The 27,100-nt window shown below is 43.0% G+C and overlaps 1 protein-coding gene across 5 annotated transcripts in view; it reads left to right on the forward strand.

Moving 5' to 3' along the window:
• Window positions 1–26,809, forward strand: part of PAPLN (papilin, proteoglycan like sulfated glycoprotein) — a 93,696-nt gene extending 66,887 nt beyond the window's left edge. For 4 of the 5 annotated variants that reach the window (XM_075614269.1, XM_075614265.1, XM_075614264.1 and 1 more), the window contains 15 exons: window positions 1,320–1,496; window positions 2,058–2,214; window positions 3,902–3,988; window positions 6,305–6,659; window positions 8,288–8,405; window positions 9,076–9,181; window positions 15,456–15,933; window positions 16,231–16,368; window positions 16,760–16,887; window positions 17,888–18,023; window positions 19,743–19,874; window positions 19,981–20,108; window positions 20,362–20,470; window positions 21,950–22,125; window positions 23,453–26,809. In XM_075614269.1, coding sequence (XP_075470384.1) covers window positions 1,320–1,496; window positions 2,058–2,214; window positions 3,902–3,988; window positions 6,305–6,659; window positions 8,288–8,405; window positions 9,076–9,181; window positions 15,456–15,933; window positions 16,231–16,368; window positions 16,760–16,887; window positions 17,888–18,023; window positions 19,743–19,874; window positions 19,981–20,108; window positions 20,362–20,470; window positions 21,950–22,125; window positions 23,453–23,628 — 2,601 coding nt within the window. In that variant the 3' untranslated portion in view covers window positions 23,629–26,809. The remainder of the gene's footprint in view (window positions 1–1,319; window positions 1,497–2,057; window positions 2,215–3,901; window positions 3,989–6,304; window positions 6,660–8,287; window positions 8,406–9,075; window positions 9,182–15,455; window positions 15,934–16,230; window positions 16,369–16,759; window positions 16,888–17,887; window positions 18,024–19,742; window positions 19,875–19,980; window positions 20,109–20,361; window positions 20,471–21,949; window positions 22,126–23,452) is intronic. The other variant, XM_075614268.1, reaches the window with a different exon arrangement.
• Window positions 26,810–27,100: the final 291 nt, after the last annotated feature.

Genomic DNA, 27,100 nt, shown 5'->3' on the forward strand with positions numbered 1-27,100 from the left:
CTCATAGGCCGTAACCCCACACTATATATCCCTGTGTCCCAAGAGTCCCACAACCCCACCCACGTGTGGGACAACGTTGCCCACTAAGATGAAGTGTATAGGTGGTGCACTTGGTGACTTGGATAATACCTGCCCGGTGCTCCTGCTACCGGGTGTGCAGATGACCTTTACTTGGAATCTCTTGCTCCAGGAGATGATCCAAGATGCCTCCGCCTCAACGATGGGTGGCTCCCGCATGGATTGATCCACCTTTATAATGTCTCTTATCTCTGCTAACGCAGAGGATGTTATACCTTCACGCAATTCACCTTCACTGCAATTGTCAGGATAGTTACGTTTCCTGGCTGGACCCTCACTTGTCTAGGTTCTACAAGACCCTGTCCCTATCTCAGGGGAGTCCCTGCAGTAACCACAAGCTGGGGGTGAGTAGGGCCTTAGCTGGGGCCTAAGGGGAGACTTCTGGCCTAGTGCAGGAGGCTACTTTCCTCCCTGCACAAACACACCCTCCCCTCTCTGTGTCCCAGCTCCTACTGACACTCTCACACTCGTGCTCCACTGTCAGCTTCCTGACTCCAGCACGCAACATTGTATCTCCTTTGCTGCAGGAGAATCTGTAATCGTTAGTGGCTGTTTGACTGCATGTGCTCTGGGTGAAAGGGCAGTCCCCAGAGGCTGCTAGGAATTGTAGTCCACTCAGGTCCTCTTTAGCATTGGGACCGCGTGCGCTATCTTTACTGCGCACGAGCGATCCTGTAATGGCCGGCGCTGCACTCAACTGCGCATGCTCTAACTCTGGTAGGCCCTGCGCTACTGTAATGGCTACCATGGTGGTTCTACGCATGTGCGACCTCACGCCAACCGTAACATTTCGCCGGCACTCCTGGCACTATACAGCGCGTGCGCGACTACACTCCGCAACCGCTAGCTCCTGCAAGATGGCGGCGCCTTGTAGCTGATGTCGCCGGCAGCCCTCGGCGACGCGAACGCCCCCAAAGCTCCCCGACATACCACGGGGGTCCCCGTTCTCCTGCGGTGGTAAGGGGGGGCCAGGGGGAAGCCTGCTACATAACCTTATCTCTTTTCAAATCATTCTTTTATTATCTCGGGAATATTGTTTGTTTCATGCGGCAAATTGTATTGTATTTTGTTTGCTATTAATGGATTTATTTAAATTGTTGGACTCTTATCTGTATATTGTAAGAGTTGCATGGTGGGTATCTTTTTTATTAATGCTCTGTGTTGGGTAAACTAATGAAGTAGCCACATATATCCCGAAAATGCAGGTTCTGTCCTCTCTAACTGTTGGAACCTTTTTTCAGTGCTCAACTCAGTGTGGAGAAGGTATTCAGAAACGGACAATAACTTGCAGAACAGATTCGGGATCTGTCGTTCAGGAATTTGCCTGCTTGCTGCAGATCAAGCCAATGGAAACCCAGTTATGTTACGGGGAAGACTGTATTCAGGAAATCGGCTGGCACATTGGAGAGTGGGGACTGGTAAGCACATGGACACGTGAGCTTGGTGTAGTCATATTGGTATCGGAGTTTAGTGAACCTTCCTGTATCCCACGAAAGGCTACGGTATTAATAATAAAACACCAGATACAACTAGGCTAAAAGATTATGCGACCTAATTATCAAGTCTCTAATGGAGCAGATTCATCAAGTGCCGATACGGGTTTGCACACCCAATCCAGCATTAACTCCCATTGACTTGAGTGGAAGTTAACCCTTACTGGCGCTTGATATAGCTGATTCAGTCTTATTTTATTTATTATTGCTGCCATTGTACATCCAGGAGACGATGTAAAAGAGTGCGGCATGGGGGGGGGGGGGGGCGGAGGGAGGTGTGTTTATTTATCAATATCTTATAATAATCCTTCAATCCGAACTTGTTCTGCTGCCATAGAAAGGCGTGGAGGGAGGGGTGACTGCATGTCCGAAAAATTATAGTGCTGAGCAGCTTTGGGCAGTAAAGTGGGGCAATAGAGTGCAAAGTATTCTGGAACCATAAAATTATTTTTAAGTAACCTCCGCTGCACGTGTCGTGTTTTCCAGTGTTCCAAAAGCTGCGGTAACGGCATAAGGAAGCGCCAGGTTATCTGTGCCGACAGCGACCGTAATTTTTACGATCCTGAGAAGTGCGAAGAACAAGAACCAGAAAAGCCTTCGCTCATTGAAAACTGTAACTTGCAGCCTTGCTACCTGCAACAGCGTAAGATAACATAGGATTGGCTACTTTTTTTTATTTTTACAAAAGTTGTGCCCATCACTACTGATATGCAATGGCAAATATTACATATGAACTATTTATATACACTAGGACCCACTAAGCTAAGTTTAGAAAAGATCAGGTATTTTCTTCCATAAGATGGACCCACATTATATATTGTATTTATGATATTGGACCTTTTGGGAGTTTGTTGGGATAGAAATAAAGCGTTGTATGTAATAAAAATAGCATCTTCAGCTACATATTTACAAAATGTTGTACCAGGCATGCATCGAGATCTTCTTTTGTATATGTATTAAGGTGTAATACAAAGGTAGGCATTAGTAGATATTAGAGAGAGACATAACAGGTGCAATCTGGTCTATTCTTGTGTTTGCACATTTTCTATTGGTGACAATTCTTTGGCAGTTTGTGACCCTCCTCCCTGGTATTACACTCACCCTTCCCACTATTAAATGGCAGCTCTTGTTCTGCCCCGCGGAATGACCGGTCTATTGAGACATGTCCCCTCCATTAGAGAGGTGAAGAGAGCGCATGCGGGTAGTGTTAGCACCTGTAAAACGGGCATCGCTTGGCGGGGTTACAGGCTTATAATGCTTTGCCCGAAGAATTTGACTAAATGGCCCTTACTTATAGTTAAATACTTATCCGTCTTCTCATATCAGTCATACGGGATGTAGCATTGGGGCTTTTTGTCTTTTGTTGTATACATTAGGTCACAATCTCCGTAGCACTTCTTTTGACAAATATATGTGGTGTGTGATGGGTTTGGGTTGTGTGTGTCTGGTCTGTTCTTAGTCTCGGGATAGTATTAATTAGAAATAGGAAAAGAATGAGGCGTTCGTTTGATGGGTAAATCTCGGCAAGTAAATGTTCCGATTCCAGGGGCCTCAAGATTTGCTTATTTTTTTCCTTCTTGAATCTGCAAACAAGTGGTATTTCTGAATATTGAAGTACACTGTATAAGCTTTGCGTATTATAAGGCAGAGGAGCGCAATCTTTTTTTTCCCCTGAACCCTCTGCCGGCTGTCCCCTTCTCTCTGTGCGCCCCCTTTCCCCCCTCTTACCTTGGTTCTGACGTCCTGGGGTCACATGACCCCGCGGCGACCCGTCACGAGGACCGTCTGAACCAAGGTAAGAAGTTTACAGAGGCCTTGCAGCTCCCCTGGCATTAATTGAAATGCCTTCAGGTAGCGCGCAGGGCCTCTGTAAACCCCACAACCCCCCGCAGTGAATCTCGCACCCCCCACTGTTATAAGGAATACCAGGCGGAAAAAAGAAACCTTGTTTAAAGTACAAGATCTTGAACTTTTGTAAGATGTCAGTTGTTAGGGACATTGATGAAATGAAAGAAACCTGTGCCCAAGGATGGGGCCTGGCATGAAAAGAAGCAGTTTGGTAATTATTCTGAGGTTCTACAAAATATCTGCAGACTGGGTAAGTAGGAGAACGTAGAACATAAAATCTTTTACTCATCGGAAGGGAAGCGCCCTATGTCACCAGGATGTAATAGATTTCATATGTTTAATGCCCTTGGAATAAAGTAAGCAAATGTCTATCAACATTGATGAAATATACAAGGACAATCCATTTTATAAACATTTTTTCGTCACCAATATGATACTTGGGACTAGTGTGTGCAGCACTGATCTGTACTTTGTCTTTCCAGAGGTCCCCAGTATGCAGGACACCAGAGGTTATGATAATTCGAACCAATTCACACTGACTCGTTACAGTCCAGAAAGTGCCTCAAGAAGTAAGAAAATGTTGTTGATATTTCTTCCCCTTGTTTCTTAGTATTAAAGCTGCAGTTCAAGCAATGTCCTACAGGATTTTTTTTGGTTTTTAAAAAAAAATAAATCAGTCCTGTACTCTGAGAAAATACTTGTAGCATTTAAATGAAAAAAATAAAAATAAATTGTATTTTAATGTAACTTTTGTTTCTATAACAACCATTTACAAAGTCACATCCCCTTCCTCCTCTGAGACAGGCTCTGGCACACCCCTTTTGCCCTCTCCCTAGCAGTGGACCAATTGTATATAGTGCCTGCCTGGTCACATGATCTTCCACACAGAACTTTGCATCTTGGGTAATCTTATGCAGCACTGACAGGGATTTATTGAACCCCCGAGCCGAATCTTGGGCGATCGATCACGGGAGAACGGATCGATCGGCAATTTAGCTTATCACGTGTCAGTGTGCAGACTGTATTGATGCACATATCGAATGGACTGCAGCTTTAAATCCATGTATTGTTTTTAGTTATTGTTTATTATTCCTCATGCTCCAGCACACAGCAAAGTATTTACTCTTTTTTTCATTTGAGTCAGAATAAACACTTTTTCTTTCATTACAAATGTTATTTAACACTCGTCTGTTGTCGTTGTTCCAAGATTTGAACAGAGAACTAGATAAGTGGGTGAATGTAAATATATCGATGTTGGGGACAGGTGCGATTATCAAATCGGTGATATTTCCTAAAATAATGTATAAAATGTTAAAGATCCCTCTGTTGGGAAAAAAAAAAAAAAAAAAAAAGAATTAAGCCTCTTCAATAGAATAGTAATGGCTTTTGTTTGGAAGAACAAAAAAAACTTAAAATGTCTCCAAAAACATATGTTACCTAAGTGTAAAGGTGGAGTGACCGTCCCGAAAGCAAAATGGTATAATTGGGCTTGTATATTTAGACACCTAACAGATTGAATGACAAAATCAAATGACTTTGAAATACAGAGATAGAGGAAGAGATGGGTAACCCAGCAGACTTGGCAGGAATTCGCTACACATGGAGGCATGTGGTCGGAAAAGTTCAAAAAACATAACAATTGAGGACACGGTTGAGATGTGAAAAAAGTTGTGTAAAGTGTTTAAAAAGTCACCATACTTCACTGATCCTATACCAATTTTGGGAAATCCATTTTTTTAACCAGGTATCGAAAATCCCCATTTTAAAATTTGGAAAGGGAAAAGAATAGTAACTATTGTGAACTTATGGGATAAGGACAGAAAAACATTATATACATAAATACGATCTTAGAGAAAACCATATATTTGCATATATGCAATTAGAACATTATATAGGTAATACAGCTGCACAATTTCCGGTGTTTTGGGAGCAAAACAAACTGGATAAACTGATAACGAAGCCTAAGGTCAATAAATGTACATAAAAAAATGATGTATAATCCACTAATCATGGAAGGCAGTGAAAAGATATGTGAGAAGACAGTGTGGGTATGGAAAAGAGAAATACAAGACCGTCACTCATTGGAAGAGAACCAAAGGTTTGGTGACAGGTTGGAAGAATGCCTTCGCCTTCTTACACGAAATGCTACTAAAATGTACACACAGAATATAGATCTCCCTATGGAGAAAACCTTTATATGACACGTTGATCAGTGGTGGCTGCCTGAAGTGTTCACATGATACGGCAGACGTAATCCACTGTGTGTGGGAAAATGTTGCTATAGAGTAACCAGAAACATCAAAAGGGTCTGCAAGATCAATACAATTAGAGAAGAAAGAGCTCTTCTTTTAGGGGGACCTCTCTAAGTATATCTAAATCGGTCCAATAAGAAAGTGCTCAACTCTATACTTGTACTAGGTCAAAAGGTTGTAGTGACCAAATGGTGTGAGAAGTGTCCGCCCTCAGTTAGAGATCAAGAAAAATAAATATATAATTTTGATAAAAGACATCTAATATATAATAATTTGGCATTTCAAGATTGGTGCCCATTTTTCTTCAAAGGAAAGAAGGTGTTTGATCAATATGTAAGCAAATGTCAATATAAATAGGTGACCAAGGACTGGGGAAGAAAGTTATAAGATCGCTACCAGGGTTTCCGAGGTGGTTAAGAAAGAAATATGTATGTGATTATGCAGTACTTATTGGTAAGTGTACTCTCTACCATGAGTTGTAACCAAAGAAAATGGAAAAAGTCTAGAAAATGTATATTAAAAAAACACTCATTTGTCATCTTGCTGGCAAAGGACCAATTTGTATTAAATGCCATAAAAAAATTAAAGTATAACCACCCACACACTATCTCTGTCTCTTTCTGCTCCACACAGGTAGGAGACCTTCTCCTGACAGATACCAAGGCAACGAAGATCCTGGCTCAAATTTCCTCCCAAACCGTCCCAATAACCCCAGTAACCCCAACAACCCAAACCGCCCCAGTAACCCCAACAACCCAAACCGCCCCAATAACCCCTACAACCCAAACCAGCCCAATAACCCCTACAACCCAAACCAGCCCAATAACCCCTACAACCCAAACCAGCCCAGCAATCCAAACCAGCCCAACAACCCCAGCCAACCCACAGACTGCAGACAGAGTGCCTACGGCTGTTGCTCTGATGGGTATACGCCTGCTTCTGGTCCCGCAGGACAAGGATGCCCCGTTAGCACATGCCAGCAGAGCAGGTAGGAGAAATGAAAATAAGTGAATGCTGCAGAGCAGACAGAATCCATGGATCAGCATTTCCAGCTAATACTTGTCATGCAGTCTTAATAACTGTAGTGGCCCTACAAAAACTAGATTTGTAGCAGATGGTGATATTGTGCAAACTTCTTCATAGTGGGAGTTGCCAAGAACAAGAGATGTCTTCATAAATTTAAATAAAAAATAAACTTTTGTGGTCTTGAAAACTCATGTACCCACATCTCTGGTGAGCCTGCCTCTAAGTTCCATTGGTTGCTGTTTGGAGAATGTGTCAGTACTGGAGTACTGAGAGTATCACAGCTGGAATAGCGAGATGTGGAGAAATGTCCATGTGTAATCATTAGTCATTGTCGAAATGAAAAGGAAGATGGTAAAGGAGGAACGACAACATGCTACTTACCCAAATAATGTCCCCTTTCTACACCGTAGAGCACTAGTAGGTCTCATTATATTAGAGCAGGAATGGCAAACTACAGTCCTCAAGGGCCACCAACAGGCCAGGTTTTAAGTATATCCCTGCTTCAGCACAGGTGGCTCAATCAGTGTCTGTCATTGACTGAGCCACCTGTGCTGAAGCAGGGATATCCTTAAAACCTGAACCGTTGGTGGCCCTTGAGGACTGGAGTTGGCCGCCCCAGATCTAGCTGCACGGCACAATAAAGAACATGACGTCTCCCGTGTCACATTCTGCTTTTATTAGCTGGAGAAAAAAAGCTCCAGCAATTCCAAATTACCCAGGATCTGTTTGTTAGTTCTTTAAAATGTGACTTATAGAATTATTTATCTGAAACCGTGAGTGGTCAGGGTGCAAGAAGGTCAATAAGAAAAAGAAATATACTTTGGCTAAGTTATAATGGAATGCAATGAATTCTACTAATTCATGTGCAGCATATTAACCATGCACAGAATATTTACAGAATACTCCGGCTGTAACTAAGGAGGCGGAGTGATATGTCTGTAACGGAGGAGGCGGAGTGATATCATGTCTGTAACGGAGGAGGCGGAGCTATATCATGTCTGTAACGGAGGAGGCGGAGTGATATGTCTGTAACGGAGGAGGCGGAGTGATATCATGTCTGTAACGGAGGAGGCGGAGTGATATCATGTCTGTAACGGAGGAGGCGGAGCTATATCATGTCTGTAACGGAGGAGGCGGAGTGATATCATGTCTGTAACGGAGGAGGCGGAGCTATATCATGTCTGTAACGGAGGAGGCGGAGTGATATCATGTCTGTAACGGAGGAGGCGGAGCTATATCATGTCTGTAACGGAGGAGGCTGAGTGATATCATGTCTGTAACGGAGGAGGCGGAGCTATATCATGTCTGTAACGGAGGAGGCGGAGCTATATCATGTCTGTAACGATAGTGCACCTGCTACCAAAATGAGGAGGGAGAACGGGTGCACCGGCATTAAGACTCTAGCAAAGAACTAGATTGCAAGCTCTGCAGGACAGGGACTTGTGCTTTTAGTCTCTGCTGCCAGAGACTGTGGAATGCGTTGAAGTCTCTACATTTATTGAACAAGTTACATTCTCCGTACAATAGAAAAATACATTGTTACCTTCAGGGTGTGGCGGTCAAAAAATATATATGTCTTTCTCATTTAAGGTATGGGTGTTGCCCAGATGGTATAACAGCAGCGCAGGGCCCGTACAATGAGAGATGTCCCCAGTATTACAGCGATGGAAATGTTGGCCGCAATGAGAGGGCGGATCCTTCTCCTGCAGTAAGTTCTGATATAAATTGTACCTGAGGTTTCCATTTCTGTAGCACTGAAGGAGTTAAATATAGGCTAACCCCTTTCTAAAATGCCACCAGATGTTTTGGCAGACTGTGATACTTTCTAGTGGACGGATATGATGGCTTCGTCCTCATAGATATACCAGTTCTGCACACGTGTTTTGAGTACATATGAATTAGAGACTCATGAGGGCGATGACGTTAGAATGACATCTCTGAAGAACATAATGTTGTATTAAAAGGCATGTAACCTGTAACAGACTTGCACTTAAGTCACCAGATTTCTGCCCCAAGTCTGATTTTTCTTGTTAATATGATTTGATGTCTGTAACACGTGGTTGGGTGACCTTTGTATGAAAATAAAGAACAGCCACCTACTTTGCAAAACCTGGGGACAATAAGCCCTCGTCTAGCGCAGGGGTGCTCAACTCCAATCCTCAAACCTCCAACAGGTCAGGTTTTCAGGATATCCCTGCTTCAGCACAGGTGGCTCAATCAGAGGCTCAGTCAAAGCTGGGGTATCCTGAAGACCTGACGGCGGGGCTTGAGGACTGGAGTTGGGCGCCCCATGTCTAGAGGACGGTCTTGGGTGGAGAGATTATTATTGGGCTCCTAATGTGTCTCTGTCTTTATGTGACATGTGATTATGTCTTTAGCTTCCTTCTGATGAATGCAGAGTTTCTCAATATGGATGTTGCTTTGACAACACGAACAGAGCCGCTGGTCCTGTCGGTGAAGGATGCCGAAGCAGGCCCAGTCACTGTGAGTCTTCATCATTTGTGTTTCCTCTCTTCTCTCTGTTCAGCTGCAAGGTGTGTTCTGTAGGCTCACCTGTTCCTGATTAATTAAGGCTTGTTATGTGATGCCTTGCATTCATTATGCTAAATGAGGAATAATGTCAGGGGTTTCCGACCCAGTTACTATTCTGCAGCCCCAGGGTTATATGTAGAGATATAAATGAAGCCAGATAGCTGAACTCATCCCTTTTTGAAAGCACAAGTCCTTTTGTCTTTTCTTAACTTTACTGAGGGAGTCACAGAAATAAAAGGTGCTTGTTGATGTTAGTGTGGGTAGGAAGTGCTTCTCTAAGTGAAGGTGCTTTGTAGTAGAGGGAAGGTCAAAACTAATTGCTTAGCAAGGGAGTAAATAGCAGGAGAAGTACTCACTCAGCCTGCTTGAATGGAAAAGGAAGTGTGATATTACTGTCACACAGGAAAAGTGACTGAACTGTGCTAACTGTGGACACAGACAGGGGAGTAAGGGAAAATCCATTTAGCTAGGGAGATTAAAGAAGTTGTCAAGGCAACCAGCTATTGACAGTCTGGAGAGGGGAATGTGTCTAAAATGTAGCAGCTTCCACATGCACTGGGAGTTAGAGGCAGGGAAAGCATACAACCAAATAGAGAAGGCGGGCAGTCAGAGCTGCAAAGGGGGAACAGAAATAAACAATCCTGTTCCAGGACAGTTACCCTGCGTATGTACCGTATGAAAGTGCTGAATAACCTATGGCACTTAAGGTTTATTTCAGGGAAGTGTGAGGGCTATTCCTGTAAATTGCCTTTAAAGATGGTTATCCTTTAGAGACCTAAACCCATATTTATCAAGCGGTGCTAGGCCATAAGGCACCACCCAGTGCTAGAGGTGTCATACCATATTTAATTGACTGGGCCTTAAGGGTTAGAAAATATTAGGCCTACACCCTTAAGATGGCAAGACAAACTATATACCGTAGAAACATATTTAAGTAATGTGATTTTTTTTTACATTTGCAAAACAAGTACATTTTACTTATGAAATGCACAGAACAACCATTAAAAGAACAATTCAAGTACTTTAAAAAAAATAAAAAATAAAAATATATATATATATATATATATATATATATATATATATACACAGGATTGAAGCATGGGGACAACGGAGCTAAACCCCGTTAATTTCAGCTCCAGGAACCCCATCCTTTGTAAGGGTGCCAGAAGCCACTCCAGCTGAGCTAGCTGGGGTTTAACGTTGTTAAAGCTCCTGCGTCACACGGGCTAATAGGAAGCTGCACCTGAGTACGTCACGGTTTCCTATTGGCCCGCAGGGCGTGGAAGCGTTGAAAAGCAGCAATAATGTGATATTTGGTAGCCAAGCTGAGTAGCTCCATTCACCCCCTACGGAGGTAAGTGGGTGGGTGAAAAGTGGGTGTTTGGCAAGCAGGGAGGCACCCATGTTAAATACAGACAATGCTAGTAAACTTCTAAAGACTAAATCCAATTGGATAAGATAACAGTAGCACAGACTGGTAAAAACCTTTAATGCATGCTTGTCCAACAGATATAATGGGGGAGCTTGAATTAATAGCCAGAAGGGAGCAGTATGATAGGCATTACTGAGACACGGTGGGATGAAACTCATGACTGGGTGGTTAATTTAGAAAGGTATTTCCTTTTTCGGAGGGATCGAGCAAATAGAAGAGGAGGGGGAGTACGCTTATATATTAAACCAGATTTAAAACCTATTATAAGGGAAGATGTTTATGAGGGAATTATGAAAATGTCCAGACTTTGAGGATAGAAATTAACAGTGGAGGTAAAATTACAAAAAAAATTTGTAGGGTTATGCTATAAACCACAAAAATATCTGTTTGCATAATGGATGATTTGAATTATCCAGACATAGACTGGAGCAATGAGATTAGCATTACAATGACAGGAAACAGGTTTTTGGGGATGCTTAAAGACAATTATATGACCCAAATTATTGAGGAACCAACCAGGAGAGGGGCAATACTGGGTTTGGTAATATCAAACAATGTAGATGTAACAACACATATTCAAATCAGGGAGCATTTGGGAAAGTGATCATAACATGGGCTCATTTGAAATAAATGAGCAAAAAAAAACATATTATATGGGTTCAACAAAGACTTTACATTTTAGAAAGGCAGATTTTGATAAACTGAGGAATAATTTAATTTATAAATTGGGATTACATTTTTGCAGGAAAATATGTAGAAGATAAATGGGCAGTTTTAAAAGCCTTGTTAGATAAATACACTGATCAGTGTATATACACTTTTGGTAATAAATATAAAAGAAACCAAAAGTCTAAACCAATGTGGCTAAATATAAACGGGTAGGGGAGGAAATGGAAAGGAAGTGCTTGTAGACAGCAGGCATGGCAGTAGCTGCAATGGCAAATACGATCTTATCTTGCATTAAACAGGGTAACGATAGGAGAAAACAATGGGAAGAGAGGCGCACAGGGTAGCTGGTAAATTTATTAGTAAAAAACCCACAGGGGTATTTCATACACATACAAACCAAATATAGGCAAAGACACTAAACACAATAAGGATGCAAATAAAATAAAGCTAAACTTACAATTGCCCTACGAATGGAGAGTGGGGCCGGAGAGCTCCGGTAGTCAGCTGGGGGCAGTAGTTAAGGGATGGGACCCGATCTGCTCACTCGTGCTGTAGGAAAACCCTCACTCTCACGGACAACACCTCTCACAGCTGAGAATCCACGGAGCAGCCTCAGGTGACCTCTACGCGTTTCGCACGTAGTGCGTCAGGAGCATAATTATGCCACTACATAAAGCATTAGTAAGACCACACCTTGAATATGGAGTACAGTTTTGGGCACCACTCCTAAGAAAAGACATTATGGAACTAGAGAGAGTGCAGAGAAGAGCCACCAAATTAATAAAGGGGATGGACATTCTAATTTATGAGGAGAGGCTAGCCAGGTTAGATTTATTTACCTTAGAAAAGAGGCGTCTAAGAGGGGATATGATAACTATATACAATTATATTCAGGGACAGTACAAGGAGCTTTCAAAAGAACTATTCATCCCACGGGTTGTACAAACAACACAGGGTCATCCCTTAAGTTTGGAGGAAAGGAGATTTAACCAGGAACAAAGGAAAGGGTTCTTTACATTAAGGGCAATTAAAATGTGGAATTCATTACCCATGAAGACTGTGACGGCAGATACAATAGATATCTTTAAAAAAATGGTTGGACATATTTTTAGAAAGGAAAGGTATACAGGGATATACCAAATAAGTAAACTTGGGAAGGATGTTCATCCATGGAGTAATCAGCTTTCTAACTTGTTTATTAATGACCTTGGGGGTGGCATAGAGAGCAAAGTCTCCATCTTTGCTTATGACACTAAATTGTGTAAGGTAGTAGAATCAGAGCAGGATGTAATTTCTCTCCAGAACGACTTGGAGAGACTGGAAATTTGGACATGTAAATAGAAGATGAGGTTTAATACAGATAAATGTAAGGTTATGCATTTGAGAAACAAGAACAAACTGGTGACTTACACATTAAATGGGGAACAATTAGGTGAATCGTTGGTGAAGAAGGATTTAGGAGTGCTTGTAGACAGCAGGCTTAGCAATAGTGCCAATGTCATGCAGTAGCTGCAAAGGAAAATAAGATCTTGTCTTGCATTAACCAGGAAACGGATGGAAGGGAAGTATGCCTCTCTATGAAGCATTAGTAAGACCACACGTTGAATATAAAGTACAGTTTTAGGCACCACTCCATAAAAAAGACATTATGGAACTAGAAGTGCAGAGAAGAGACACTAAAATGAATAAAGGGTATGGAAATCTGATTTATGAGGAGTCTAGGAGTACGTAATTTAGATTTGTTTACATTAAAAAAGAGGCGTCTAAGAGAGGATATGATAACTATATACAAATATATTCGGGCACAATACAAGGTACTTTCAAAAGAACTATTCACCCCAAGGCCAGTACAAATGGCACAGGGTCACCCATTAAGGTTGGAGGAAAGGAGATTTCCACAGCAACAAAGAAAAGGGTTCTTTAGAGTAAGGGCAGTTACAATGTGGAATTCATTACCCATGGAGACTGATGGTAGATACAATAGAGATCTTCAAAAAAAAAGTTATACATCTTTATATACAGGGATATCCCAAATAAGTAAATATGGGAAGGATGTTGATTCAGGGAGTAATCCGATTGCGATTATTGGTCAGGAAGGAATTTATTTTTCCCCGTATGAGACAGCATTGGATGATATGTCACTGGAGATTTTTTTGTTTGCCTTCCTCCGGATCAATATACTGTAAATACAAGTATAGTATGGGTATCTGTCATCTAAAATTTAACATGGGCTGAACTTGGACACGTCTATGTAAAACATGGGATGAAAACGTTCCTCTTGAGAAAGATGCCCGTGAAGGTTCCTGTCACGGGAGACCAGGACTTTTAACCCTTTTATACCGGGATCATTCACTAGGCAAAACACAGTAGTGGAATAAAATGTAGTTTATTCGGGCAAACCCGCGTCCACACAATGATTACACAAAATACAGGCGAAAAACTCACTTACTGGGGCTCTGGGGGTGAAAACTAGGCTAAAATAGGTGCAGGGCGACTGCTTTCAAAAGGCTTACCCTGACCGGGATCTACACCCGGGCTTCCTGGTCCTATTCGGCTAAAGGCTCTAGCTGTGACCGCTACATTCTAAAATGAGAACCTGGACCTCGAGTCTGACTTAGCCTCAGCTAGGCAGGCTTTCTTAACTCCAAAAATGAAGCCGGTTGCTCTGCTATTCGTAACAGAGCAACTTTGAAAAGCCCACCTTTGCATCACCGGCCCAAGTCATAGGATCATCTGGTTCTCTGACTGGGGCTTCTCCGTACCTTCTTGCTGTTCTATCTTCAGCATGGAAGTAGGAGGAGCAACCAGAGCATGGGAATTCCTCCCGCCAGCCAATAGGAATAGGGGCTCTTCCTTTGGCTGACGTCAGAGGAGGGGACGTGCCAAGCCGGCTCGGGATGACCTGTGGGCGGGACACATGAATTGACCAATGGGAAACGCATTGACATTCTGCCACTTCCCCCAGTCAACCCATTGCCACCTACTGGGCAGGCTCCACTGAGTCTGGCAAACCAGAAGGTCCTCCCCGCAGGTGGTCTCTGTTCTCAGGACCCAGTACTCCACCATGCCCCAGCCACCTAGCACCCCGACACCTCTCAACATCCCGTCTTCTCTTTGAACTACGATGTCTATCCAGACTTCCCGGCACCTATCTGGATGCCCGGGCTGACTGATTAGACATTTAAAGTAAATGCAGCAAACATTATAAAACATTTTAATACTATTATACTACCCATATCTATGCGGGACATAGGACTGGGATATCTGGGCTCGAAAACCAGGAGTCTGGGGGACACTGGGCAGCCCGTGTGTAATTCAACCCGCAAATCATGCCTGCATGCTGGGGAGAATTAGGGGACTACCGGTATCTTTGGCCCCCGAACTCCTGCATACAAAACCACTGAATTTCAACTCAAATATCCTACCTAAAACTTACACACAGAAAGGTTCATGAGTCTGGGGCAAAGGGAACATGAAAAGTGGAGAAGCAGGGGACACTTAACTTTTGCATGTTATGTTATCTGGCCCCTGGCTTATGGTGCTACGTAGCTGCCAGGGACCCCACGGTTTCAGGGGTAACCAGATGAGCTTAACCGTCACAGTTCCCTTGAAATATTGTAATTTCTTCCAAATGTACTTCATCCCATCTTTATTCTCCTATTAATTTCATTCAAAAGCTTCCCTTCCATTGTTACATGCCGGCCAAGGTAGATACAGCCTTTGACTTCTAGTTCTATTCACTTCGATCATTGCAGAGTTGACACATTTGTTGAACTAACTTATGTATAAATATAGAGATCTGTAGAATTTACAGGTAAAATCCTTGCCATGTGGAGCCATTTAGCATATAAAGTAGTTGGCCCAAGGTCACAAGAAGCTGTAGTTAGAAATCTTGGTTCTCAAGCCCCCCCATACCAAAGGTTATTCCCTTTAATACCAAGCAGATCTTCTCCCGATAGCCTGAAATTGGCGAAACTGTTCATCTCCAAATCTTCTCCAGCGCAAGTAAAACTGTGGAACAGCATATTAAATACGGGAACATGTACAGTATAATCTTTCTTGGCCAAGGTTAGCGTGAGCTAGCACAGACTTTAAGTTTCTTATAAGTGTTCTTTTCTTTTACAGCATACCCCATTATGTGTGTGTTGCCAAGTGCTCTGGGACCCTGCTCTGAGTGGACAACTCGCTGGTTCTTTGTGGCGGATGTTGGAAAATGCAATAGGTTTTGGTATGGTGGCTGCCATGGGAACAAGAACAACTTCGCCACCGAGGAGGAATGCATGGAAACATGCCAGCAACGCCCACAGCTGAACATGGGTAATATGGAGCGTAGGTACCACAGACCAAACATGAACTGGCATCGCATGACCCACATACGCGAGGGTGTTCATGAGGGGGATCCACATGGGAAAGAGCACAGCGAACATCAGCATCCTATGACCGTTCGAACACTTGACCAAGATCGTGCAGACCACATCCTCTCTGGACAGGGATGGGGAGACAGGGGTATGCGTCACGGAGCAACTGGACATGCCACAGAACAACCAAGACACGGAACTGAACACAAGGAGTCCTCTTCCTCTCACCACTCCTCTATTTACAGGTATTGTTTAAGGCTGAAGTACAAATATAATATATTTGCTTCTAAAATATAGCTGACCCCATATCAAAGCAGTGCGTGGATCCCCTCAAGTGATGAACATTGAGTATTTATACTGCATTAAAGCATTAAATGAAGTATCTTTTATTTGCTGTTTAGGTACTGGGCTCAAGCTATTTAAATATACAACTGCATGATCACCACTGCCCTCATACAGCATGTTATTTTTTAGATTATTGCTTTTAATGTCATTATGTTTGTGCTGACATTAACATCACCTCAATGTGTTTGTTTTTTTAGAATTATTTTGGATAAGGCAGAGTCCTCAGCCATGGAGACATCTACAGGGCAAACCGTTCGCCTGCTCTGTAGGGTGAGCGATTACCCTTACTCCAAAGTTGACTGGCAGAAGGATGGAAGGCCTGTGTCCTCTTCTAGGTGAGGCAAACATCTTCTTTGTATCTCTAGAAAGTGGTTAATATTGTGTATTACGTAGAGAAATCAGCATTTCCTTTAAAAAAAATAAAAAATACAAAAGCTGTTGCAGATGAGCTCCATAGTTTTATTTTTAAATTTCAACCTGAGTCAAGTTGAACTTCTCTTTATGCAAGTTGCAGACCTCAAGCTGATGTACAGTAGGTATTTTCCTTTGATCGGTGGATTACAATTGCTTACTGTAGAACAGCTTTGCTTCCAGAGTTCCTGCAATACATTACTGTGTGAAACATTCCAGGGACCTACATGGGCCAATTGAAGCCCCCCTGATTGGCTATTAAAGTGCTCCTGATTTGTAAAGTAGCATCCCAATGACACTGCTGCTCATTTACAGGCACATCTACCAATCAGACAGCTCGCTGGTCATCAGTCATGTCGGCACGGAGGATGCAGGCGTTTACACGTGTATGGTCTCCAATGGTGACCGGAGTGAAACGCACAGCGTGCGGCTACAAGTCCGAGGTGGGTGTGTTAAATGTATTTTAGTTGGTTTATTCAGCAATTGTGTTTATTAAATTTTTAAAAACTTAGACCCAAGAGGCTACCTTTAGCCGACACCAACACACACTGCTTTTATTACACAGAACAAACAGTATACTTTGTATTTCTACTATACATATAGCAATGTTTATTTGCATCTGAATTGGTACCCACATACGCCTTAGTTTTACACTTTACACTTGAAAGCAGATCAGTGGGCATTTCTGTTAAATGCCAATTAACGTGCATCTGCGTGTCACACCATGTGGGAATACACAGATCAATATTATGAGAATGTACATCTCACGGAGGTACAGATATTGCAAAGTGACACAAACGTGGGTGTATTTGTATTGGAGGCAGGTATTAACACTGTACAGGCGGCAGCAGCAGCAGCAGCAGCAGCAGCAGCAGCAGCCACCAGTGTTTGTATAAGATTGATAGTGTTACTATGTATTCTAAGCTGAATAAGGCTGTACAATTGGCCTTGCAGTATATCCACGTGCCGCAGACAGCAGTGTGTATGTGTATTACATTAACAGCCGCCTCTTGCTGATCCCTCTGCCTGAATTGTATTGAACCTTCCCTTTTGCACAGCATTGAAATAGGGTCTATGTATCAAAACAATGTTTAACACTACATTGGGGAGAAGATGGTCATTTTGATTGTGCCCCTCCTTGTATTAAGGTACATTACTCCATATTTCACCTGCGTGTCAAGCTTGCGATTTGGGGAGTGTTTGAAAGGCGTTAGGTAATCGTTTATATGATGCACATATTAGAATGAGATCACATTCTACTTCAAACAAAACAAACAGTTGAGCGGTAATACAATCTTCCCTGATTATCTGTGTGTGCCAGATACAAGTTAAATATCAAGTTTCTTGCATTTGATCTAACGAGGAGGAAAATGCAGTGTATACAATGTTTCTTTGCATTGATACATAGACCCCTGTTAATGTGTTATAGTTTTGCATTGATAGAACTGGATACACATGGTGAACAAAGGACATCTTCTACAGGACACAGAGGAAGCGGAGACTTAAAGAGGTCGGAATCGTCTACTCCCGAGACATCTGCAGTACACTCCCGTAGCAGCCAGCTACGGCACTCAGATAGGTCAGCTGATTTTCCTTTGGCACTTGCGTTAAACACAGTTTGTTAAAAGATAACACTGTGAATAGCTTAACAAACAGAACAAATAACCAGGCATGCTACCAAAACCAGCATTCGGTTCATATAGTGTGAGTTTTGGGTTTTTATCTTTTTACATTATGTCTCGCGCGTCTGACATTCCTCCCCAATCGTTGTGGTGTTAAACCACTGGTGAGAATTATTTCTTGTTACTCCTATAAAAAAAAAAATTAAAAAAAATCTATGAAAGGATGCCCACTGTTCAAGGATTAATCTAATCCCTACATCAACAGTCAAACACCTAAGGCCTTGGACATAGTAAGTGCTTAGGTGCTGCCGCTCGCTCTCGCTTGCTGCCGCTCGCTCTACCAGGAGCTTTTTGCTGTCCTTGCAGAGGAGACAGCAAGCGCTTGGGAGGCGGGTATCACTGTGTGTGTGTGTCACTTTGAAGTGATCTGTGTGTTTGTGTGTCACTGGGGAACGTGTGTGTGTGTGTGTGTGTGTGTGTGTGTGTGTGTGTGTGTGTATTATATAATATTTAAAAAATTTAAAAAAAGACATGTGAGAGTAAATTATTTATTAACATTGTGCAACTTTGATAAATATATTCGCGCTCACACATCACACACCACACATACACATACACACTGGTACACACACACATGCACACACATGCACACACACATACACACTGGTACACACACACACACACACACACTCACACATGGACACACACACATACATGCACACACACACATACATACATACACACACACACACACACACACATACATACACACACACACACACGCATGCACACGCACGCACGCACGCACGCACACACGCACATACATGCACACACACACATACATGCACACACACACAGACACACGGGGCAGAAGGGGGCACATCACCCGCTCCCCCCCGGCAGCGCAAGCCCCCTCCATCTCCCACAGGCTGACAGCCACAGGGATCGGGCAGATGGAGGCACATCACCCGCTCCCCCCCGGCAGCGCAAGCCCCCTCCATCTCCCGCAGGCTGACAGCCACAGGGATCTGGCAGATGGAGGAACATCACCCGCTCCCCCCCGGCGGCGCAAGCCCCCTCCATCTCCCGCAGGCTGACAGCCACAGGAATCGGGCAGAAGGTACACTCACTCCGCTGGCGCCAGACCCCGTTCACATTTCCCTGCTCTCCTTCCATTGGTTGCTGAGGCGTCACGTGAGCGGACTCAGCGCGTGAATTTAAAATTTCACTGTCGGCTCTGTTCAAGCGCGCCTCAGCAAGCAACGGAAAGCATGCGCGAGCCCCTACTAAAGCCGCTTTAATTGCGACTGTAGGGGCTCAGTGGCAAGCAGCAGCAAGCGAGAGCAAGCAAGCAGTAACCATGCCCTGGGCCTAATGCAGAAGTGGCCAACTCAGGCCAGGTTTTCAGGATATCATCTGTCATTGATTGAGCTACCTGTGCTGAGGCAGTGATATCCTGAAAACCTGGCCTGCTGGTGGCCCTTGACTGGAGTTGGCGATCCCCTGGCCGTATGTGACACATTACAGACTTACTAAAAAGTTACTGGCAGTAAAATAAATGTAAATTTCTAAACTGTTTTTGTGGCAGGTTAATTTTTATATTTTAGTGGCAGATGTGTAAAAAAAGAGCACGAATAGAAATAGCCAACATTTTTTTTTATTCACTTTTTGTTTAGGACATCTGCTAACGACCAAGTGGTAATGGAAGCAAATCTTGGACAGAGGACAAAACTGTCGTGCCTCCGGGACCCCTCTCCTAGCACAGTTGTAGACTGGCAGAAAGATGGGAAGCTGTTGTCTTCCTCAAGGTACTTGGCTGTTTAAGGACACAGGACAAAAAGCAATCCCAGTGTGAATGTACTGGAGTGGTTTCCAAGTAACAACTTGACTAACAAGCTTGTTTTCTGGTCTCAGGCACAGGAAGCAGGCAGATGGCTCACTCATCATTAGTCGAGTCAGCTCAGAAGATGCTGGGCTCTACACATGTAGTTTTACGCATGGAGCCAGCAGGGAATTGAAGCAGATCCAGCTGATAATTAGAGGTTAGTTACTAATCATTCCTAACTGCAGCTTTCTACACCTGGGATTTTGCATAGCCCCAAGAGATTCATACAGGTCTCCGATGTAGACCCGATCAATACTGCATAGAACTACAAGGATGTGGTTGATTTACTGTAAAAGGGATACAAGATGCTGCTCTTGCCACAAACATTGTGATCTTTGTGTGATTACAAATATTTTACCAGGTGGGTTGCATGTGTAGCTGCAAAGGGATTAACAAATCTCTCTGTCTAGGGGAGCTCAAAATCACAGACCCACCCACAAGCGTCACAGTGTCAGAGGGAGAAACCGCTGAGCTAAGGTGTATTGTGAGAGGGGAAAACGTGAACGTGCAGTGGTCAAGGTAATGGTTAGAACAAGAGTCAATATTGTAACCAAGTCACAGCAGCATAAAACTAGCACACAAATATATATATAATAACTGTTGACCTCCATGCTGCCAAAGACAGAGGTCATTACACTCTGCTCATATTACTCAACCTCTCTGCAGCATTTGACACCGTGGACCACCCTCTTCTCCTCCACATTCGCCATACTCTTGGTATTCAGAACAAAGCTGACTGAAACTTAACATGTCAAAAACAGAGCTCCTTATACTTCCTCCCAAACCTGGCCCTACTACCTCCTTCCACATTACTGTTGGAAATACGATCATTCACCCAGTAGCCCAAGCACGCTGCCTAGGGGTCACACTCGATTCCTCTCTCTCATTCTCCTCTCACATTCAAAACGTTGCTAAAACTTGTCGCTTTTTCCTCCGCAATATCACAAAGATACGCCCTTTCCTCTGTTACTCGACTGCTAAAACTCTGACTCAGGCCCTCATTCTCTCCCGTCTCGACTACTGCAACCTCCTGCTGTCTGGCCTTCCTGCCTCTCACCTGTTTCCCCTACAATCTATCCTAAACGCTGCTGCCAGAATTACTCTACTCTTTCCTAAATCTGTCTCTGCTTCTCCCCTCCTGAAATCCCTCTCCTGGATTCCGATCAAATCCCGTATATCACACTCAATTCTCCTTCTCACTTTTAAAGCTTTACACTCTTCTGCTCCTCCTTACATCTCAGCCCTAATTTCTCGCTATACACCATCCAGACTCTTGCGTTCTTCTCAATGATGTCTTCTTTCTACTCCCTTTGTATCTAAAGCTCTCTCCCGCCTTAAACCTCTCACTTTCTGCCCTGCACCTCTGGAATGCCCCTCAATACCCGACTAGCACTCTCTCTATCCACCTTTAAGACTCACCTTAAGACACATTTGCTTAAAGAAGCATATGAATAGCACTGAATTATCCTGGGCACATGATACATAAAGCTTGGCCCCCTGCAGACGCACTTACCAGAACTCCCTCCTACTGTCTCTGTACGTTCTCCCAATCTACCAATTAGAGTGTAAGCGATATCTATCGAGATCTCTATCTCTGAGAGAGATATTTTGTTATTTATATGATTACAACATGTATTACTATTGTGAAGCGCTATGTACATTTATGGCGCTATATAAATAAAGACATACAATACTTTTCTCCCCACTTACCACTTAGATTGAAAGCTCTTCAGGGCACAGGCTCCTTTTCCCATTGTTTTGTCTGAAGCGTTTATTCCCATTATCAGTTATCATATTAATGTCACGTATATTGTAAAGCGCTATGTACCTGGATGGCGCTATATAAGTAAAGATATACATACAACCTAACTAATGCAGTGCCACCAAGAACGTCAGTCAGACAAGAATGCAAAGTAGTCGACAATATGTGGACGTTCTCCAGTGCACCGGGAAGTGCAAGCATCCTGCTCGCTGACTGATGTACTCTTCTCTGCATAGAAACGGTGTCCCAGTGCGGTCAGATGGACGTCACACCCATGTCTCTCAAGACGGCAATTTGATCATTAGGAATACCCAGCCTACAGATGAGGGATCTTACACATGCAATGCATACAGCGGCACTCACTCTGTCAGTGCTAATGCAGACATCAAAGTGACCAGGAGCAGGGCAGCAGGTTAGTTACGTCTCTGATCATTATTCCTGCAAAAAAAACAACAACAAAAAAAACCAGCCGACATGCATGTTGCAAATCTCACCAGAAAAAGGTGTCAGTCCCATATATTGTTTCTTGTATAATTTAACACACTAAAAGAGGCTTGCATCATGTTGCATTGAAGGCCAAAATGACACTTTTGCAGGAAGTGACCGAATAAAACCGTTCTCTACAATAGGAGGCCCTTATTCTGTAAGCTGCAATATCGCACGGAAAGCCCCACTGACGTTGGAACTTTATGCGATGGTGCAACGATATTGCAGGTTACAGAATAAGGGATACAACAAAAGATAGGGGTGCCCAATGCTACATCCAATTGACACAACATATGGTAATAAGTATAAAGTTTAAATACTTCAATAATTACTTGGTTATTTAGTTAAACCCTTTGGCCAAAGAGTCATAAGACTCCATACCACGTCAAGGTATAACCAAAATTAATGCAGGTCCTACACTACACTGTGAACCCTTCCCTTTTACCTCTGTATGAGGGGAAAGAACCATAGTAGATCCTGTTTTTGCAGCAAAGTGAAAAGACCTCCCAAGTTAAAAAGGTGAGGAGGAGTGAGCTCTGGGGGGAGGTGCCACCTACCTCCATTACAGCTGTTAACTTATTACCATATATGTTTTGTCAATTGGATGTAGCATTGGGCACCCCTGTCTTTTGTTGTATACATTTGCCACGCTCAGTAGCACTCTTTTTGACATATATATATTCATGATGTGGTGGGTGTAGGAGTTTGAGCTAGCTGGGAATGTGTGTGTTACAGAATAAGGGCCATAAGCTTGTTCATGTACTTTATGGTCTAACAAAAGCAACAATTTCATGTTGGTCCATTAAAAAGCTAATCACTACATGTAGCACAATACACAGACATGTACCTCAACTGCCTGCATTTGTCACAGTAGAACACATCTCCAGTGGGCTGTGTGGATTGCTTGTTACAGTTGCATTTAATATTTGCAGCAGATTTGCCTGCTCCCACCAAAAATTACAGCTGCTGACCCTAAAAATATCTTGCATCAACTATCCACACATTAATAGAGAGGATCATCCTGTTCATTAGGTCAGCAGAGGAGGGTGACATACACAAATCCATGGGCAACTGGTAGCCATCCGTTTGTGGCTTTTTTAAGGTACAGATTTTATATTAATGTAAGACTACTTGGGGAATGTGATGTTCTAAAGAGCTATTCAGTTTAATATGTTGATTTGCATTGCTATAGAACTTCAATTCGTCTTAAATAGCAGTATAGATTACAGCTTTACTCTTCCCTTTTGTCTCAGCATCCCCCGTGACAGCCATGGATCCCAACAGTGAATGTATTGACCATCCAGAACTCGCCAACTGTGACCTCATTGTCTATGCTCAGCTCTGTTCCAATGAGTATTACAGCAGCTTCTGTTGTGCCAGCTGTTCCGGGCACCAATCTGAACCGAGCCAAAACCGGCACCAAGGCTAAGAGACTTCCCCTAACAACCTCCACTAAAGAAAGGATACAGGTCCCAGCCGAGTCCCTTTTACCTGTGGCTGGTTAAAGGGACTGTGACATAGCGTAGCTGGTTTGGATATTTACAGATTCTGTGGCTACGTTTGCTAGAAAATAACTTTAAATTGCAAGCAGCATTTAAACACAAAATATCTACAAACATGTAAGGCTGTCTTCAAAAATATATGAAAATCACAGTAATTTTAGTAACAAATGTCTAAATTCGTCTACCCAAACTGTCAACAACTATTTATGTCCTCCGGTCTCAAATCATCTTTTTAACCGCACACACCAAGGTGGCAAAGAACGGCTTACGCAAAAGTTACACAACAAATAACTTTCTTGGATAACTCATATTTAAATATGCAGGTTTCAGGAACAAAGAATATATTGTAGGATTATATATATATTTCTTTTTAGCTGGCTATCCTTGTACCCTCATGTATCTAAAATAAAATACACATACACATATATAGGGGGGAAAAACAAGTCCATGAGAGAGGGGGCAAATCACAAAGGCTGGGGCTTTAATTGCTCAGTACAGCATGCACTAATTACAAAAGCAATATCAGTTTAGTGCCAATGGTACTCGTATATTCCAGCCACTAACTCAGGTCAGGATATCCCTGCTTCAGCACACATAGTTCAATCAGTGGCTCAGTGAAAGACTGGGCCACGTGTGCTAAAGTTGGGATATCCTGAAAACCTGACCTGTTGGTGACCCTTGAGGACTGGAGGTGCCCACCCCTGGTCTAAATGCGATAAAACGAAACAGCTTGAAGCACCTTTGACAGACACTATTTTCCCTGGTATGTAATGAATAGTCTCTGTCCCTTAGGACAGCGGTGCGCAAACTGGGGAGTGCAACATTTTGCGGGCGGGGGTTGGGGGGCGCGCGGCGGTTGCAGAGGCCCCGCGCTCTTCCCCCAAGGCATTTTAAATGAATGCCAGGGGATCGCGCGAGGCTTCTGCAAGTTCACTTACCTTATCTTCTGCGATGCCTCGCCATGGCAAACCGGTGTCACGTGAATGTGACCCCGGAGAGAAGGGAAGGGGGGCGCGAGCAGGGAGGGAAGCAGGCAGGGGAAGATTGCGCACCCCTGACTTAAGATACTTGGCCGTGGAATGTAATAATGGCACAAAAACAAATAACAAATATTAATGAATCCAAGCAGTGCCCATATAATATATCGTACAAGAAACAATACATTGCTTTATTGGAGGGAGAAATCGGTCGCCAGGTGGGAGGAAACTCCCCCTGCCATCTTTAAGAAGTAGTCTAAAAGGGCATTTTTCTGCATTGTATTTTGTGTTATGTCTGGGTATATTCAGTAACTGAATAATCGTTATTATACCGAATGTCTCTACAATGAACCTTCCCCCGGATAAAAACCACATGCTGCAAAAGTAGCTATAATCTCACATTTGAAAAATCAGAGGGGGCCGACTCTTTCCTATGGAGAAGTAAGCTTTAATGATAAGAGCCCTAGTTAGTTAACACTTCATTTGTCACACATATATACAGCAAGAAGGCTATTGGGCCAATACAAACAGCCCCGTTAGAATGACAATGTGCAAGATGTAGATCTGGTAACACGGCTAGTTATTAGTGTACTGCAATGACGCACCAAGAATATGCAGCCAACATGAGCAAGGCTAAGATAGGGTGAAATATATAATAACAAAATGATCAACATCCACATAAAAATGTCTGTATGGCCTGTTGGAGACAATTTCAGTAAAGGTAGACAATGTAAAAAAAACAACTAAAAATGTAGGGTACCAGACTGGTAAATGTTGCTAATAAAATTGAATGCTGTTTAAAGTTCCCCCCTGGCTCTCCCTTCTTGTACTGGACTATACAGGAAAATGTGATCTAGCAGATTCTATAGGGAAGCTACGCTAGCAGAGCAACCCCCTCTGGACGATACAAAAAAACCTATAGTTTTCCATCAATAAATGGAGAGCACTGTGTAATCCGAAGGTGGTGCGGCTGTTTTAAATGAATAATCACTCCCTACCATGCTTCAATAATTAGCAGTTAGCTACTCACATTTACAGCTTTTTCTGATGTCAGTTCAGGATGTGATTTGTTTTTCTCCCGTTTCATTCAGTGCCAGCACACGTGAAGCTTTATCGCTGCAGTCCCAACACACGTGAAGCTTTATCGCTGCAGTGCCAGCACACGTGAAGCTGCAGTGCGAGTTGCAGCATCCTCACATGCAGAATATGTAGCACTAAAAACTGCAGGGGGAAAGGAGGACAGGTTGTCCCATTGTTCAGCTTGTGTGCTAGAGGGGCTGCAGTGGGTGAGAACATATGCTTACCCTCTTGGCTACTGTAGGCACATGCAATGTTCTGTTATTACTCTTACAATTTATTCTTCTTGTATAGTCAGCTTATTTTTTTTAGTACAATAGGAGCGGTTTTAAGATTGCATCTGTTTCATATGTCCCACTCATGGCTAATTCAATGGTATTCATTATAAATCCTAACATGCTGCATTTCATGTTCAGCTGCACCCTCTTTCTCCCCCCCCCCCCCAAAAAAAAACTGCATGGTTGCATCGAACAATGAGAAAGAACAGCAATTGTTTTTGATGCAACCATAAAATAAATCTTTGTTTGCACTACGACTGCTATACCTAGCGCCTCTTTTTGTTTCTGCTGTATTATACTTTTTAGCTTTATTCAGAAATCTGCACAACAGGCTATTTCTTTGCATGAATGTCTTGTCTTATTTAGTTGAATAGGTCTGCCGTAAACAGATTACAGCCGTGATCACAATGGTGAATGGCATGATAACCAGCCGTGATCACACTGAAACACGTTGCAGTATGGCGGAGGAACAAGAAAGCATTGGGGGAAGATAGCAGGTGGAGGCTTACCTGGGAAGCAGATAAACAGAGGCTATGCCTCCTCATTACCAGCAGTGGTGGTGGTGTTGGGGACGACGAGCCATTCCTTAAAACCAATAAACCTAAAACCAACCGTAAGAGTCATTGCATTCTAAAAAGTGTGACTGCATCAGATCATTCTGGTGGAATCACAGAAGGGTACATTATATCTTCTCCAATATGTTTGATATGTAATTTCTGTGTAACGCTTAGAACTTTGCAAACATTATTCCTTGTATTAAACAACTTTTGAATGAAGTTTATTTGTATCAATCAATACTGTAAACCAGTGATACCCAACCTTTTTAGTTTGGCGGAACCCTTCAAGTATTTTGAAAAATGTCAGGGATCCCCTATCTGGCTGACAAATTAGGTTCGACAGGGGTAAATAATATTTCACACCTCACGAGCCACCTATGTCCCACCCTTTACCCATGTATTTCTCTCCCCTCCGTCTCACTCACTCTCCCACCTCACATGTATTTATCCCGTGTCTCTCTTACTCCCTCTTTTCCTCACTCACTCCCTCCATCCCCCTCTCGCCCCTTC

Source organism: Ascaphus truei, chromosome 9 (assembly GCF_040206685.1).
Source record: "Ascaphus truei isolate aAscTru1 chromosome 9, aAscTru1.hap1, whole genome shotgun sequence".
NCBI lineage: Eukaryota > Metazoa > Chordata > Amphibia > Anura > Ascaphidae > Ascaphus > Ascaphus truei.